Source organism: Lagenorhynchus albirostris, chromosome 7 (assembly GCF_949774975.1).
Source record: "Lagenorhynchus albirostris chromosome 7, mLagAlb1.1, whole genome shotgun sequence".
Taxonomy (NCBI): Eukaryota; Metazoa; Chordata; class Mammalia; order Artiodactyla; family Delphinidae; genus Lagenorhynchus; species Lagenorhynchus albirostris.
The window spans coordinates 88188021-88204847 of record NC_083101.1 but is presented as its reverse complement, the minus strand read 5'-3'; the positions used below and the strand labels follow the sequence as shown (position 1 = coordinate 88204847).

General features: G+C 51.2%; 1 protein-coding gene across 1 annotated transcript; it reads right to left on the bottom strand.

Annotated features, from left to right (window-relative positions):
• Nucleotides 1-817: 817 nt before the first annotated feature.
• Nucleotides 818-6400, bottom strand: LOC132522662 (NUT family member 2G-like). The gene is made up of 6 exons (XM_060153219.1): nucleotides 5715-6400; nucleotides 4630-4758; nucleotides 3444-3583; nucleotides 2663-2958; nucleotides 2130-2246; nucleotides 818-1609 (listed from the first exon to the last, which is right to left on the bottom strand). Exons 1-6 carry the CDS (start codon nucleotides 6398-6400, stop codon nucleotides 818-820), a joined length of 2160 nt encoding a protein of 719 aa, XP_060009202.1.
• Nucleotides 6401-16827: the final 10427 nt, after the last annotated feature.

Sequence of the window (16827 nt, the reverse complement as noted above, 5' to 3'; positions counted from 1 at the left end):
TAGTTGCCTCCACCACTCTCCACATTGCAATAATCCCAGTGGGACTAGAGGATGCTCCCGCTACGACGAGGCAGACAGTCCTGTCCCCATAACCAAGACTTTTCCTCTCTGGTCACTCCACCCACACAGGAAACCCTGGATGAGCGGAGGGTCATCCCAGCCCCGTCGCCTGGACACTTCAGGGAAGCAGAGAGAAGCTCCATAATGACAAGGGCTGTCTCCAGGCTCCATCCTAGAAACTGGTGAGTGTCCAGAGGGCTGAAAGGCACAAAAGCAGCTCTGCCTCCCCAGAAGGTTCAGGGATGCAGAAGATGGTACAGAGGCCCCAGAAGGCCCCTAGCCAAGCAGGCTTTAGAGAAGGGGATTATGAGGGGGTCCCTGGGGAAAATGAGAGCTGTGCGTTCCCAGGGGCAGCCTGAGGAGTCCTTGTCTACGTGGAGGAAAGGTTTGGCCACCTGTAGATCCAGAGCTCCTGTGACCTCCCTCATCCTTCCTTCCTCTCTGGATCGCTCTCTGTGGAGCAGCGCAACACGAACAAGATGACAGTGGCCTGAGAGCATTTCCCACCAAGACGATCTTTATTCACAATTGATATACGTCACTCCAAAGGTCCTGCTCACACACACACCTGGCCACACCCACCTCCCCCACCTCCCTAACCCCCCACGATCCCGCTCCCCCTCCCCGGCCTGGTGGTCCTGCCCTCCCTCCCTTCCTCCCACATCATCCAGGGTCAGCACTGGGATGAGGAGGAGCCCCTAGGCTCCCCTGGGGGCCGCCCTGGGGCCTCGCCCTGGAGGGCCGGCCCAGCTGTTTCCTACTGGCTGCAGTGCTTCTTCCACTTCCTACTCTTCTCTGTGACACACGGGTCACACTTTCTTTTTCTCGGCTGTGAGGGGCGAGCTGGCCCCAGAGCCAAGGCTGGCCTCCCAGACACCCCGAGGCCAGCCCCGAGGATGGGCAGCTTCTCAGCACTGGCTGGGCGTCCACACAGAGCCTGCTTCCTCGACTTGGGAGCGGCTGGTGGAGCTGGGCTGAGGCCTCTTCTCTGACGGGAGGGGGCGTGGGGAGCACTCTGGGCCCCCCAACCTCCAGGGGAGGCCAGGCCTGAGGCATGGGCAGGACTCTGGGACACCCAGCCAGGCAGCAGGCTCTGCAGAGAGCCGAACAGGAAGGCCAGGCTGGGGAGCTCCTCGTCGTCGTCACTGGACCCGTCCCTGGGCCCTCGGGCCTCCCGAACAGGAGAGGCCTCTCTGAGAACAGACGCGTCCCTGGGTCCCCGTAGAGGGGCAGCGCGCCTTTGACCCTGGGGAGGGGAGGGCGGTCCGGCCCGGAATGAAGAGACCTCCTGACGTCCTCGAGAGGGAACAAAGACTTTGGGCCCGCACAGGCCAGTGTCTGTTTGGATGAGCCTATGAGGAGCCTCAGAATCGATCTCTGGTGGGCAGGCTTCATCACTGATCCCTAGATGGGGGTCTTGGTCGTGCCTCTGGGCACCTTGGCCGGCGTCGGGCTCAGAAGGACTTGAGCGCATTCCGGGTGCACTGTGACTCGGGGCTGCCCGCACACCCTCGTCCTCTTTCAAGGCCAGGAGTCGTTTCTGCACCAGCTGGTAGGAGGGAGGAGGACAGTGTTGGCTCCACACACACGCGTGAGAGGAGGAGCCCTGGGCAGTGGGACAATGGCCCTTGGGGGAAGGAGGGGACGGGGGACCCCAGGACTCGAATCCAAATACAGACACTGTGGCATTCCTGCCATCCTCCTGCACCTTATTCCCAGCTTTGTGCCCTTCCCTCCCCTCCCGGCTCCCCATCCTCTTCTTCCTTTCACCCTGCACTGCACCCACCCCAAAACGGGCCCTTCCCCATGCCAGGCCTCCCAGGCAGGGGAGGGATGGACAGCGCCAGGTGGCCCTCCAGTTCTGGGGCCCTACCTCTCCCCTGTTCACTGGGGTCCCTCCGTGCCCTGGTCTTTCTGGGTGTCCCTTGTCTCCCGTGTTCTACGGGGGATCCCTCCCTCCTCTGGCTCCCGTGGGTCATCTGGGTTCCCCTGTCCCCTGGATCACCTGGGGTCCCCCTCCCGTGGGGTCCCCTGGCTCCCTGAGTGTCCCTCTCCCTCCCCTGGCTCACTTCTTCTGGCGTGAGCCCTTCCTCCTGCTCCAGCTCTTCCGCTAGGGCCAAGAGATCCAGCTGTGCATCTGGGGAAAGCAATTCTGCCAGGAATCGAGGGTGAATGACTGCCTCCACCTCGGACAGAAAGAAGAGGCTGTGAGCATCCTTGGCCAGGAGTGGCCTGTGAGACAAGAAGACTCGGAGGGAAAGTGAAAGGCAGAGACCCACCCCACTGCCCTCCACAAGGCGGGGATGCTCAGCACACACACACACACACACACACACACACACACACACACGCACGCACGCACATACACAGTCACACACAAAAGAGCACATATACAGAGGCACATACACAGACACACAAAGGCATACACACTGACAGACACAAACACGTACACACATACATCTGCGTAAACCTCCCCTAACACCAGGCTCAGGAACAAGGAGCTGAGCTTAAGTCCCAACGGCCTGAGCAGAACCCAGATCTTGGGTGCTGAGTGTTCCATGCCCTGGCATCTTGTAGACCCCAGGCTCCAGGCCTAGCCTACCTTGGTGACAAAGTCCTCCTGGGAACACAGCTTGTCAATGTAGCTCAAGAGGCCCGGGTCCGAGTAGATGCCGTCCTCTTCCTGCTTCAGCTCATTTCCGTCCTGTCCACCTTCTGCATCTGACTCGCCTGTGGCTGAGTGGACGGGCCCCACCAGCGCATCCATGATGTCCATATACTCCCTCACAGCCTCAGGGGGAATCTCCTTGGGTGCCTTGGGCTCCGGGGGCTGCTGGGAGCTGTGTGGCTTTGGGCGGGAGGGCTGGGCCCTGGGGCCGGACATCCTGGGAGCACAGGCTGAGGCAGAGCGGGAGGAAGGGAAGGAAGGTAAGGGACTCCCGGTCCACCTCCTGACCACTGAGCACACGTTGGTGAGGGCATTGTTTGGGCGACATTGATGTGGGTGTGGGGGGGTCAGGACCACCTGAAGCCTCATGCACTGTTGGAGAGGGGAGGTAAGGGGGGCATCTAAGAGAGTCACAAGTAAGGAAGTGGGGAACCTCCAATTTTCTAGGGGTCTCACCATCAAGCCCACTTCCTAGGCAGACCTTGTGTGGGGTCCTTTGACAGGGAGGTGTGAGAGGAGTTACAAAACTGACCAAGTCAATACCCAGCAGTGACAGAGGGCAGCTGAGACCCCACGCCCCCACCCCCTGCCTCAGTGGCTGTTTTGATTGAAAGACCAATGCCCCTGTCTTGAAGGAAAAGGATCCACGTGAGGACAGTGGCCAATCCTAGGCCCCTGTTACCTGTGCCTTCAACTCCAGTGGGAACCTGGGTGCCTGGCTGAAGGCCCACTTTCGGGACTGGGGGCCCCCGAGGATCCAGCTTCGGTGGGGCTGGAGGAGGCAGGTCCTGCGCACACTGCATCCACTGCCACTTCTGAATCTGCATCTCCTCCTCGGCCTCAAATTCCATGAACCTGGGGGGTGACGGAGGCACAGGCCACCCTGAGAAAAAGGCCTGGGTTCTGGAGCCCAACAAAGGCAGCCAAAAATGAGGAATTGGGAGAGAATGTGCCTTGCGGCTGTCAAGGCCCTGTGAGGTGCTGTGCACAGCAGAGAGCTGCTCCTGGAACTGATACAAGATCTGGGACCCTTCCTGCCTCACCAGCACTGGAGGCCATTCAACAGCATAGACCCAGGTCGCTTAATTGAACCAGGTCAACGGGACACGTGGCTGACCCAGGGGGCACCCTCCTCATGCCCCCCGTCCCCATCCAGAACCACATGAAGGGCTGACAGCCAGAGGCTGGAACAGGCATGTGTTCCCCACAGGGGTCCTTGCCCGAATCCAGGACCCTGGGCTGGGACTGAGAGTCCTGGAACAGAGACCTGGAGACAAGGCCCAGGAGAGGCTGGACGATGTGGGTGCTGACCTCAGAGGAGAGGCCTGCCTTTCCTCTGAGAGGCGCTCGTTGGTTTGCTTTTCTTTCTTAAACCAAGGGGATTACCATGGAGCAAACAACGGAAGGGCCAGAGACCCTCGGGCTGATGACAGGTGGCTTCCCCAGCCTCTTCAGGGATGCCAGTGTACCCACTCAGGCCACTTTTCATGAGGAGAGGGGGTCCCAAATCTATGTCAGTGGCCGCCAGCCACCCACCACTAAGGAAGCAGCAGGCTGGCGGGTGGAGCTCTTTCCCCGGCTCAGCCCATATGGCCAGAGTTGGACCCCACCTGGACTCACAGCGTCACCCTGCCCCATCCTGAGACCTTCATGTCAAGGCAAGGGTAGGTCAAAATCAGGGGAGGGCAGAGCTCCTGGTGGAGGAAGGACAGAAGACCCAAACTGTCAAGGTGAGGGAGGGGTTTCTCGAGGACAGTAGGGCCTCTGGGCTGCGGGTCCCCTGTTCTGAGTGACAGCCCTTCTCCTTTGTCCTCTCTGATGAGCACCCCCATGGCCAGACCCTGCCCTCACCCACTCGCCTCAGCCTCCACGCAGCCCCTGGGCCCAGGACGCTGACTCACTTTTCCGCTATCTTGTAGTAGATCATCCGGTCAACGTTGCTTATGCGCTGCCATTCCTGCACGGCCCTGCACAGTCCCCACTCCAGCGTCATGGTGGGCTTCAGGCGGGCCACGGATCGAAGCACTGGGCTGTAAGACCTTGGCGTCAGTCTCCGTGCCCAGCCCAGCCCCCACCTGCCTGACCCCACCCGCCAATGTGGACCACACATCACTCAACGCAGCATGACTGAGCAACAGGAGGGTGAGAGGCAGGTGTCTGGGAGGGCAAAGACAAGCCTTCCCGGCTACTGCTGTCACCGCCTCACACTCACTCGAGATGACCATCCACTCCCAGGCTACAGCTGGGACACTGTGCCTTGGGGAGCTCTTTTCCTCTTCAAGGCTGCCTTGTCATAAGGAAAATCACTATCATCAATGAGACGTGGCATGTGCCAGGCCATCTGCTAACACTCCATAGATTAGCCCAAGGAGTCTTCTGCCCGGTCCTCAGAGTGAAGTGTGACTGTCCCCTTTTTACGAGGGACCGGAGGTTTAGGATGGAAATGCCTGCCAGGCTCACAACTCTAGTGGGAGAGAGCCCACGCCCTTAGGAGAGCTCTACCATCACCCTGTTCCTAGTGGAATTCTCCACAACAACGAAGTCGAGGCGTGCATTAAACGCTCTCCTGGGCTCTGCACTCCTCCCCCTCCTCCGAAGTGACCTCCCCCGGCCACATACACTCAAGTCCTGTATGAAAGGAGACGGCACCACAGGAGAGTGCGGCATCCACTCCTTTGCTCCTCACCTTACAGCACGACCCTCTCTGACTGCAAGTCTGCAGTCCATATTACCATGAGAATCATGGAAGAGCAAGTTGGCTAGACTCTCAGGGTGGTGGGGTCAGTTGAGATAAGGCACATTTCAGTCATGATGTCATGGCCTGGCAGGCTCACCCACATGACCGACAATGTGCCTTCTCATAGCATGGACATTGCCCTCAGACATTGCTTCCAGTATCCCTAGAAACCTAACCTGCGAGTCCATCCCCAGGTCCTCTTTATCTAAAAGTTCCGATAAGCTCACGACCCCCTGAGCGTTCACTCACATGAGGAAGCAGGACAGAGCTTCTGCATCAGGACTCTGGGGAAGGTGTCTCCGCGCCAGTGGCTTGAGGCGCTGCCAACGTCGGAAGTTACTGTACACGCTCTGGGGGTTAGAGCAGTCACCCTGCGAGGCGTAGGGCTGGTTGGTGGCCAGGCTGCCCTCCCTGGAAGTGCCATGTGGCCAAGGCCCAGAGTTCACTGGGCGAATGATGGGGACCAGCTGGGCAGCTGGTGGTGGAGCTTGAGGAGGAAAGCCTGGGGTCCAGCCTCCCTTGCCAGCCTGAGTAACTCCAACAGCTGGAGCAGTCACAATGGTCTCCATCACAGGGGATGCTAAGAATACGGGTGGAGGACATGCAGTAGTCCCACTGAGGGCCCCTGGAGCGCTCCAGGTGAGGGGGCCCTGAGTTATGATAAAGGTCTGAGTCTGGGGCGCCTCCACTGGCCTCCCTTGTGACCTGACTTGCACAGTGAGGTTGCAAGCCCCAGGGGCATTGGGTCCACAGCCACCATTAGCCACCAAAGGCATCGTGGGGAAAGCTGGCAGCAGCTGGCTGCTGCCAGGAGGGAATGCTGGGGTGATGGGAGGTGGCAGGTGCTGCCCCCAGGGTGGCCGGTGCTGGGTGTCAGGAATGGGTGGAGGATAGAGCACTGCCATGGAATCAGACAAGGAGGCACCAAGGTGCATGACGACATCCGTTCCCAGCACTGGAGATGCTGTTGAGGCAAAGGAAAGGAGTGAATGGAGGAGGAGAATGGGCAAGTGGGACAGAGGCTTTGTGCGGCATCAGAGTGTAAGTCTCCACAGGTGAGAGACACTTGGACAAGGGAAACTGCAGCGTGCAAATGTCTTCAAGTGCTTTTCATGCCCTGACCTCCAGTTGAGAATTATTCCACTGGTGACCCCGCGCCCATCCACCAAGGCCCCTGATGCCTGCCTACCAAGAAGAAATTGCCTCAGCAAGCACTCACTTGGAGAGCCTCCCTAAGGTGCCCCCTGGCAGCTAAGCCTCACAGGCTGTCTCCCAAGACCTGCAACTGTGTGGACATCCGCTCTGTGAGAAATGCCCCTCAGCCGGCGTACTAGCAGGTAGGGACCTTCTGCAAGTTAAGTTCTAGGCACCCAAAGGCACTGTGTAAAATATTAGGGCCCCACCTCCTCCTCAGTCCTCCTTTTCCCACGCTCAGTATAAATCCCCTCTTTCTTTCCCAGCCTCGCAAAACAAAACACAATGCTGGAAAATATCCCTCTAATGGAATCCTGATACAAACCCATAATACTGGCCCAGAATGCACCTGCATCTCAGAACAAACCACAGCAGGTACGTAACATGGGCCAGGTCCTGCCACCCCCTTCCCAGTGCCCAGAGTCACTGTCATCACTCAGGAGTTCTGTTCCTAGGAGGTGGGGGGGGGTCTGAGAAGTAGGCACGTGTCCCTTAGATTCTGTCATTTCACAGCCAGTGATGGCTGCAGAGGATTAAACAAGGGCCAGGGAATTGTTATGTTACATTGGTCGTGGGAGTATAGACCACCTGTGGTCCTTCCCCTTCCAGTTCCCAATAACGGAGAGACAATCTGAGAAGCAAGCATAAGCCAGGTGCCATGGCGACCAAGTTGTCTGAAACACATCCCTGTTCAGGAGAACAAGGTACACACCACGGTGCACCTAATTAACCAGAATAGGTGTCATAGGACGTTTAATAGTAACACAGAAGATCGTCTTCCTGACCCTGGGCTACACTCCTTTCCCCTTTAAAAGAGGAAGCAGGCTTCATAGACATTCCACCCGAAACAACCCCACTCCACATCTGTTCCCTGTCCATGAAGGAGTGACATGAAATATGAACAAACTCTTCCTCTCAGGGCAGCCTGAGGGTCCACCATGAGATACTGGACAAGATGAAGTAGGTCTGAAGTACTGCGATTCCACAAAAGGAAGAACAATTCAGAGCAACTCAGGAACCTGAGCCCTCTCTTGGCTGAAGTTACACGGTTGCCCATCCCCTGTTGAATCCAAGGCAACAGTTACCTGAACTGAGAAGTGAGCTCCGGGCTGGGAGGAGTGGACGAGGTGTGGGCTGCGGCAGTTAGAGTAACCTCCTGCCTCGCTCTCAGAGAGGACGCTTCACTGCAGGTGTGGCCACACACAGCCCCATTGAATAGTTTTCTCACCAAGACCATCTCTCCCCAGGGCCCCCTGAGATACAGTAGGCTCCTGTTCAAACCCCTTTGGAAGATATGGTGAGGCAAGCTTCAGGTACCTCAGGAACATAGTACAGGTCTAGGCTTTCCTCATGACCCTCCCTGTGTCACCACCAGGACATCACACACATCCTTACACACATGTTTCAGAGTGGCTTGTCTCCGCTCTAGAAAGAATCAACCTGTCTGCTGCCATCCTTTCTCCATAGCCAGGGCAATTCCTCTTGATCTACCTCCAATGACCCCTCCTCCCCAGTGCAGTCTCAGGTTTCTTCAGGCTCCCCAGTCTCCCCAGGTGAAATGTCCTTGTGTGTCCAGTGCTCTCTTCTCCCTCTACTTCAGTCCAACTATGTGCCCACAGTGAAGTGTCACATGTGAACCCGAAGGATGTGAGAGATGGCAGGGTCTCTGAAAACACACCCCCAACCTATAGGCTTACCTCCTTCTGAAGCCATCCTGCAGGCTTGGGCACGGACTACTGCTGCCTGGTAGCCTCAATGAGAAAAGTCAAGACCAGGACCCAGAGAGCGACCTGCTTCAGCAGTTGCTCAGGATCCAAGTAAAGGAGAGCCACGTTTAAATTTAAACAGTAGAATGTGGGCTGAAACGTTCTGCAGTGGGGGAGGGGCAGAGCGCACGTGGGTCGGGGTGGGGTGCGGTGGGGGGACATTCCACGAGGGCTCTGGGAGGTAGGCAAGAACCGGAAGTTCCTTCCATCTCCCACAGTGGCAACACAATTGGCGTGTGCCTCTTTAGGCAGTTGATAAACTTTTTTTGATTCATGGCACCGATGTTGGACATGACAGTCCCTTCCTTTCACGTCCTTATCCATCAACCTAGTTTTGTGTCCCTCAACACACTCTGCTTCCTACCTGGCTCTTGACTTACTTCAACAGAGACTAGACTTTCTGAACAAAATACCCAAGTGTTAGTCTGATAAACATAAATAATGGCCACGTGGAACTGAGTATTTGAAATTAGGATTGTCTCAGCAGATGCAGTGTGTTTGACTGCTGTATGTACATCACTCCTAAGGAAGTGGTCCTTGTGCTCCAACCAACATCCAGCAGGACCAGCCTTACTAATGACCCTTTGTGCTGGAAAGCCCCCGTCCATCAAAAAACTGTCATGCAGTCCCCATGTCCAAGACCAGAATTCACTAAATGTCTTTCTCATAGTATTCCATGGTTGTTAAAGATTTAGTTTTTTACCTTTTAAATGATTTTAGTATAATATTTTAAGCGAGTAACACCTTCTCATGGTTCAAAATTAAATTGTGCAAAACGGAATATGCAGTGGTGAGTCCTCCTCCCACCTCTTTCCCCTGTCAACCCAGTCCTCTTTCCCGGAGGAAACCAGTGTTATCTCTTTCATTAAAATCTTCCCAGAGATACATCATGCAACTAAAAACGAAGGCAATCTATTTTTATAGAAGAGCGGAATTCTGCAAGATATTATAAAAAAGGAGGGAGGGAAAGTAAAATTGTTCCCATACTACCTGCTGTGTTGAAATTGGCCCAGATGGTCAACTCTTTCTCAAAATTATTAATAAAAAAACCAAACCGTACAAAGGACACACCTGTTTATCAACATTTATTGAACAACCTCCATGTATTAAATACACTGAGAGAAAATATTCTAGAAGAGTAAATGCGTTGGAAAAACTCCAGGAACGGAGTCAGGAGACAGTATCTTAAGAGTGTTTCCCAGGTCTGAAATTCTTTCCTAGAATTGTTCTTGAACAGAAACTTCAGGCTTGCTAGGAAAAAGGACCTATTGTTTTTTGAAAGGCATAAACAAGAACCAAGGAACTGCAGTCCAAAGGGCATGAAAGCACTTGCCCCAATTTGAGGCTACTGTGCTTACAGCGGAGCTCTCCAGAACTCTTTGTAGCTAAGTGCATGGGTTTCACGTGTGCAATATAAAAATCACGAGTGCACATCTCACAAGAGCTGGTTTGAAGAAGAGACCGTCACGAAAGTTCCCGGCGAGGAGCGTCGCCAGTCAAGTTCCGCAGCGTTGCCCGACCCTCCATTTCTCTCCTCGCAGAGACCGCCTGGAGCAGATGCCCACGCGCCCCGCGCCTGTACGCCTGCGCACGCCCACTGGGCACAGGGCTCTCGGGCACGCGGACCGCCGTCCTCCAACGGCTCCCAGCGTCTGCTGGGGCAGTTTGCTCCGCAAGACAGGAGCGCATGCGCGAGCGCGGACGGTGGGGCCCCCAACGGCCGTCCGGCGCGGGAGCGGGCTGTCATGGCGGCCTCTCGAGTCAATTATAGGAATCCTGAGGTAAGCGGTACGGGGACTTTTCACCCCTCAGGTGTCACCGCTCTGCGCTGTTGTTCACCCTGTGGGTTATTTGTGCCCTTGTCCGTGTAAGGAGACTCGCCACAATGTGGATTCACGCCCCCATAGCGCTCGATTCCCTTGAGGTGTTTACCCCACGGTTATTGGCACCACTGGGGAGCCGGCTGCATGAAGGGTTCAGTGACTGCGGGGCCTACAGTGGGGGATAAATCGTGTGTGCGAGCTATTAAACAGCTGCCGTTCTAGTCTGCGCGTTGTGAAGAGTACAAAAGCTAGAGGGACGTTCTTGCGAGTTGAAAACCCTCATCTGGTTGCAAAGTTGTAGCTCAGGTGATTGGAAAATGAGTGAAGATCGAAGGAACACACTCATAGTTTCACTAGTGTCTTCCTTCTTATAAAAACATCAATCAACACTTATGTTCAAACTGCATTCTTTTGTCAGTGATGGGAGCAGCTTTGCTGAATGTGGTCATAAACATGTATTTGTTGTCTGATGTCAAATCATGATTGATTTGCAAGCATAGATGGGGTCTGTACATATTTAATTGGTTGGTGGGAATCTGATATGTAGTCAAATGTGCGGCTTGGTTTTGTCTGTGCATATTTGTCTTTGAAGGGAGGTCAAGCCTGTGTTTTTGTGAGAGTGTGTAAGAGTGAGTGCTGTATTTGGAGGGTGTTGAGATGTGACGCAGGCATATTCAAGGAGTTGGTGGTTAGGTGTTTGTAATTTGGTGTTTGGGGAATATGTTTACATGTGTTCTTTTCTCCCATGAATTTGGGGATTCGTGTGTATCTAACGGTGCATTTGGAAGGATTATCTGCCTATGCATAAGGGCAATGTCAGGAAAAGTCGTGGTGTATATTACTTTGGGTATCCAGTCTGTTTATTTTGTATATTTGGGGAATGTAGGCTGATCATTTGTGTATTCAGGGCATGTTGTATGGTTATGGGGTGTTTGTGTGTGTGCATTTTCAGGAGCTGTCTATGTATATTTGGATGTGTAGAGGGCAAGTCTGTGACTATTTTATGGGACTGGTGGATGTTGTATATGTAGGTATGTTGTGTTTGTATGATTCTGTATTCTGCAAGATGGCAGAGTTAATTGTGTGTGAGAGGTTGGGAATGTGGGGTTATGTATATGCCAGTAGTGTGGTACTGTATGTGTATTTAGAAGAAAGGGCGTACAGGGTGATATTATTGCATATTTGTAGTGTACTGGGTAATTGTGGTGCTATTTGGGACTTGTGGAGAGTTGTGTGTTAAATGAGTTTGTGTGTGTATTCAAGGGGCATGGCCACTTGGAGGAATATTTGCTGAGGCTGTGCATTTGTAATTTTCAGTAGGAGCCTCTTAGGCTTATGTATTTTGGGAAGTGAGTATATGTGTATCTGATAGAGAGGTGGGGTTCTATGTTTCTACAGGGAAGATGGACAATTGCATTTATATGTATTAGAAATATGTGGTACCGGTATTTGTTGGTACTTGTATATGTGTGAGCTGGCTCCTGATAGCTAGGGATAAGTTGATATATGGAAGTTGTTTCATAAATGGTTTGCTGGAGATATTTCCATGTATCTTACTTGTGTATTCTAATCCGTGTGCGTGTCCATCATCAGGTGCATGCATTATCAAAGTTTGTTCATAAGATATGGAGTTGTTAGGAGTATTCAAAGTGTATTTCTTTGGAGAATGCTAGGGTGTTTATACATGTGTTTGGTAGGCGTAAGAGGTGGTCTGTCTATATATTCAGGGTGAGGGTAGAAATATATATATACACATACACACACACACACATATACAGTTTATATGTTGGGGTAGTGGTGGGGAGCTTGTATTCTGGAGAGGTAGCATAATGTATAGTGTTTGGGAGGGGATCCATATGTTCAGGGGTTAGGAATATTTGCATGTGTGTGTCCATAGGTGTGTGAGAATTGTGTATGTGTATTAGTAAGACTGCAGAGGTTGTCGGTGTTTTTCTGTTTTGAGTGTGTCTGAGCATTTGGGGTGTATACTCATGAGGAGTTTGTGGGTGTGTGTATTTGTGATTTGTGAGTATATCAGGAGGCTTAGAGTCCTCTATGTGTCTATTTTGAAATGTAATGCCTGAAGAATTTAGTGGTGTTGCTTGTATGTGTATTGTCAGTATTAGTGAGGTGAACTTGTATGTACAGTTGACCCTTGAACAACACGGGTTTGAACCCCACGGGTCTACGTATAGTGGATTTCTTTTTCAGTAAATACTACAGGACTACTACAGGATCCATGGACGCAGAGCCACTGCATGGAAGGTTGGCCCTAACCCCCAAGCTGTTCAAGGGTCAGCTGTATTTGATAAGTATAGGTTATTTGTGTCTGTGTGTGTTTTTGAGTTCCTGGGGCTTGTGGGGTATGTATTCTGCGGGATGTGAGAGTTTAGTTTGTGTGTTTGGAAACCAGTAGACTGTGTAGGTTACGTGTGTGTGCAGGAATCCTGGAGTATATGTATTCTAGGGCTGTGGGATTGCATATGGGTCTTTTTTGGGATTGCACATGAGACAGTTGTGTACTTGGTGAGCCTGTGTGTTTAGGTACTCAGTGTGTACATCTGGATGGCATATCGGTTGCACATGTTTGTTTTCAGGCCCATGTTGTGTGTGTATATATAGTTGTGAGAGTGGAATGTGAATATTCAGGGTGAGTAAGGTTTCGCCTGTAAAAATTTAGGTAGTAAGAGGTGGTCTGTTTGTGTATTTATTCAGGGTGAGGGTAGAAATGTACGTGTGTGTTCAGGATATATGTGTGTGTGTGTGTGTGTGTACAAACACATATGTATCTGTGGTATCATTTGGGTTATATATCTGTGGTGGGAGTTGAGGGTTCTACTTGGGGTGTAAGTGGATTCTGTGCACATATTCATAGGAAAAGGTATGGCATGTGTTGGAACTGGTTCATACTAGCTTGGGATAGTCGATGGTGCCTATCTCTTCCCAGCTCTGTGTTTAGTGATGTCAGGTGGGTAGCTTTAAATTGGTCATGCTGGGAATATTTATACCATGTAGATACCATAAGTGAAGTCTTTCCCACCTTTCTTGGAGAGCTTTTTATCAAGCACTTACCAGCGTACTACTGATGTGCGTGTTTGGATGTATGTATGTATGAAGCAAGAATATTTGGGCATCGGTGGTTTTGTATGGGACACTCATGTGAATTGTGAGTGGGGCATCTGGGGCTATGGGCCCTTGTATATGTGCATTGACCCTGGTAGTTGTGAATCATTGCATTGCTCCTATCCTGTTCTTTAGGGCCAGAGAATCCCCATAAATGTTGTTGATTCCCAGTAGAAATCATGCAGATGGCTACAGAGGTGTCTGTTCCTTCGGCAGGTGGACACTACTTCAGCATTTGTGTGGTCCTAGCATCTAGGTCCCTAGAAGGGTGGGCGTGGTGGACAGATGGCCATGCAGAGCAAAACCTTCACAGGTGTGTTGTTGGCGTGACAGGCAGCAGTCAGAAAGTCATGGGGCTTCCTGGATAGGAGGTCAGATGACCAAGGGCTCTCCCAGGAAAACCCCCTGAGAATCTGTTGGACAGCTACAGGCGTTACTTGCTCTTCTGTGGCACAGCTGACGTGCAAGGACACCCTCCACATGGGGTCCAGAGCCATGTGTCCCTGAGCCCAACTGCCCCAGGGTGGTGGGAACTTTTGCATATCAGGCTGGTCAACTGTACCACTAGGTCTCAACCAACCTGTCTCCATGGAAACCTAAGTCCTCAGGGATAGGCAGGACCTCTAGGGATCACTGAGCTGACAAGGACAGAGGTGGGGAGGCTTTGTCACTGAGGGAGAGTCGGGGACTGAGACCTGGAGAGCCTTGGGAGTCCCACTCTGAGGAGATATGGCTCTGATGTTCCCAAACCCTTTAGACATGTTCTCTGTTCTTTTCTGAAGGCACAAGATGCTTCTAGCAGTGGGAAGCTTATCTCAGTTTCATGTTTCTCTGATAGGATGAACTGACCCTTTTATTCACTATTCCAGGTCGAGCTGCAAACCCATCAGAGGGAACCATGTGACCATTGTAGCCACCAGCTGACCCTACAGCCACCTTGTGCCTCCCTTGGACCCACCCAAGAATTTCTGAGCCTTCTTTCTGGTGAGTCTTGTGGCCTTTTCTCCCTCATTGTGAATCCTTCTGCCAATAAAACATGCTGTGAATGTTAACAAAAGGAAACCTCAACTAGAATTGGAGTCTGGAAGGCACCCCGGAGAGGGAGCTCTCATGCCTTGTAACTCATCATCAATTACCCCAACAGGAAGAGGTCATTTACTGACCCCAAAGAGGAAGTGCAACCACCTTACTACCCGAGCTGGAGGAGGGAAGACTTCCTTCCTGGCCAGCAACAAGAAATAGAAAATACAAATAGCTAATAGAAAATTCTGCAGTTTAGCCAATGAGACGCCATTGTCACCTGAAGTTTTCCTTTCCTCCAGTGAACTTTCATTTTTTCCCTTGATGATGACTTTCTTTCCTTGTCCCACCCTCCTTACTATAAGAGCCTTCTGGGACTTCCCTAGTGGTCCAGCAGCTAAGACTCTGCGCTTCCAGTGCACGGGGCATGGGTTCGATCCCTGGTCGGGGAACTAAGATTTCCACATGCCATGTGGCATGGCCAAAAAAAAAAAAAGCCTTCCGTGTTGTGTAACCCGTTGGAGTATCTCCCTTTCTATCAGATGAGATGCTGCCTGATTCATGAATTGTTTAATAAAGCCAATTTATTCAAAATTCAAAGTAAATTTTCAAATTTACTCAGTTAAATTTTGTCTTTTAATACATTGGTGGCATGCAGAGGTGGCCACTAACAGTTTAATATGTATCCCTCCAGAAATGTTCTGTATAAAAATATGTATGTGCACTTTTCTAAAATCCACTCTTATGATTGCTACTGCTAACAGGATGATTTTATGATTAAATGCTTATCTTTTTAAAAAGAAAAAGGTAAATATATTGGTGGCAGTGATGGGATCTGAAGCAAATTTCTGATAACATTTGGGACAAGGAGGAACAGGTGTGGTGCCCACAAGTCCTTTGAGTTCCCTGTCTTTCTTGCCATTGCTGAAGGTTGTTGGTAAGCTCCTCTTGGTTTGAGCTCCATTCTCTTTGCCTTTGTGCTCCCAATCTAATTGGCTTTCCTTTACAGGGCAGGACAGTTTGGGCTGGTAGAGGATTCTCCCTGAGACCAAAGCCCGAGCCTTTCATATGGATATTCCCAGGACACAGTAACATCTCTTGGTTATTGCCAGTATATTTTTGAGCGGTAAACCCTAGCCCCTGATTTTGTTCCTTGGATTCCACATTGGGCACTGCTGACAGTGTAGTCTGCACTTGCCCATCTGTTTGGAATCAGCCCCCAGTTTCCATGCTTGGAACTGTTCGTGGTGGCTATAGTTCTCCAATTTGTTTGGAATCAGTTTGCAGTCCCCATTCCTTGGGATTTGCTGGTTGGATCTTTTTCCTCAGTCCAAGGATCCCTGGTAATTGGTGGTGGTGCATACCAGACCTTCTTTTGTCCAGGACATAGTAACATCTCTTTGTTACTGCTGATATATTAAGGTGCAGTTTTTTTGTGTGTTCTTTTTTCTTTCAACATCTTTATTGGGGTATAATTGCTTTACAATGGTGTGTTAGTTTCTGCTTTATAACAAAGTGAATCAGTTATACATATACATATGTTCCCATATTTCTTCCCTCTTGCGTCTCCCTCCCTCCCACCCTCCCTATCCCACCCCTCCAGGTGGTCACAAAGCACTGACCTGATATCCCTGTGCTATGGGGCTGCTTCCCACTAGCTATCTACCTTACGTTTGGTAGTGTATATATGTCCATGCCTCTCTCTCCCTTTGTCACAGCTCACCCTTCCCCCTCCCCATATCCTCAAGTCTGTTCTCCAGTAGGTCTGTGTCTTTATTCCTGTCTTACCCCTAGGTTCTTCATGACATTTTTTCCCTTAAATTCCATATATATGTGTTAGCATACGGTATTTGTCTTTCTCTTTCTGACTTACTTCACTCTGTATGACACACTCTAGGTCTATCCACCTCATTACAAATAGCTCAATTTCGTTTCTTTTTATGGCTGAGTAATATTCCATTGTATATATGTGCCACATCTTCTTTATCCATTCATCCAATGATGGGCACGTAGGTTGTTTCCATCTCTGGGCTATTGTAAATAGAGCTGCAATGAACATTTTGGTACATGACTCTTTTTGAATTATGGTTTTCTCAGGGTATATGCCCAGTAGTGGGATTGCTGGGTCATATGGTAGTTCTAGTTGTAGTATTTTAAGGAACCTCCATACTGTTCTCCATAGTGGCTGAACCAATTCCCATTCCCACCAGCAGTGCAAGAGTGTTCCCTTTTCTCCACAGTCTCTCCAGCATTTTTTGTTTCTACATTTTTTGATGATGGCCATTCTGACTGGTGTGAGATGATATCTCATTGTAGTTTTGATTTGCATTTCTCTAATGATTAATGATGTTGAGCATTCTTTCACATGTTTGTTGGCAGTCTGTATATCTTCTTTGGAGAAATGTCTATTTAGGTCTTCTGCCCAGTTTTGGATTG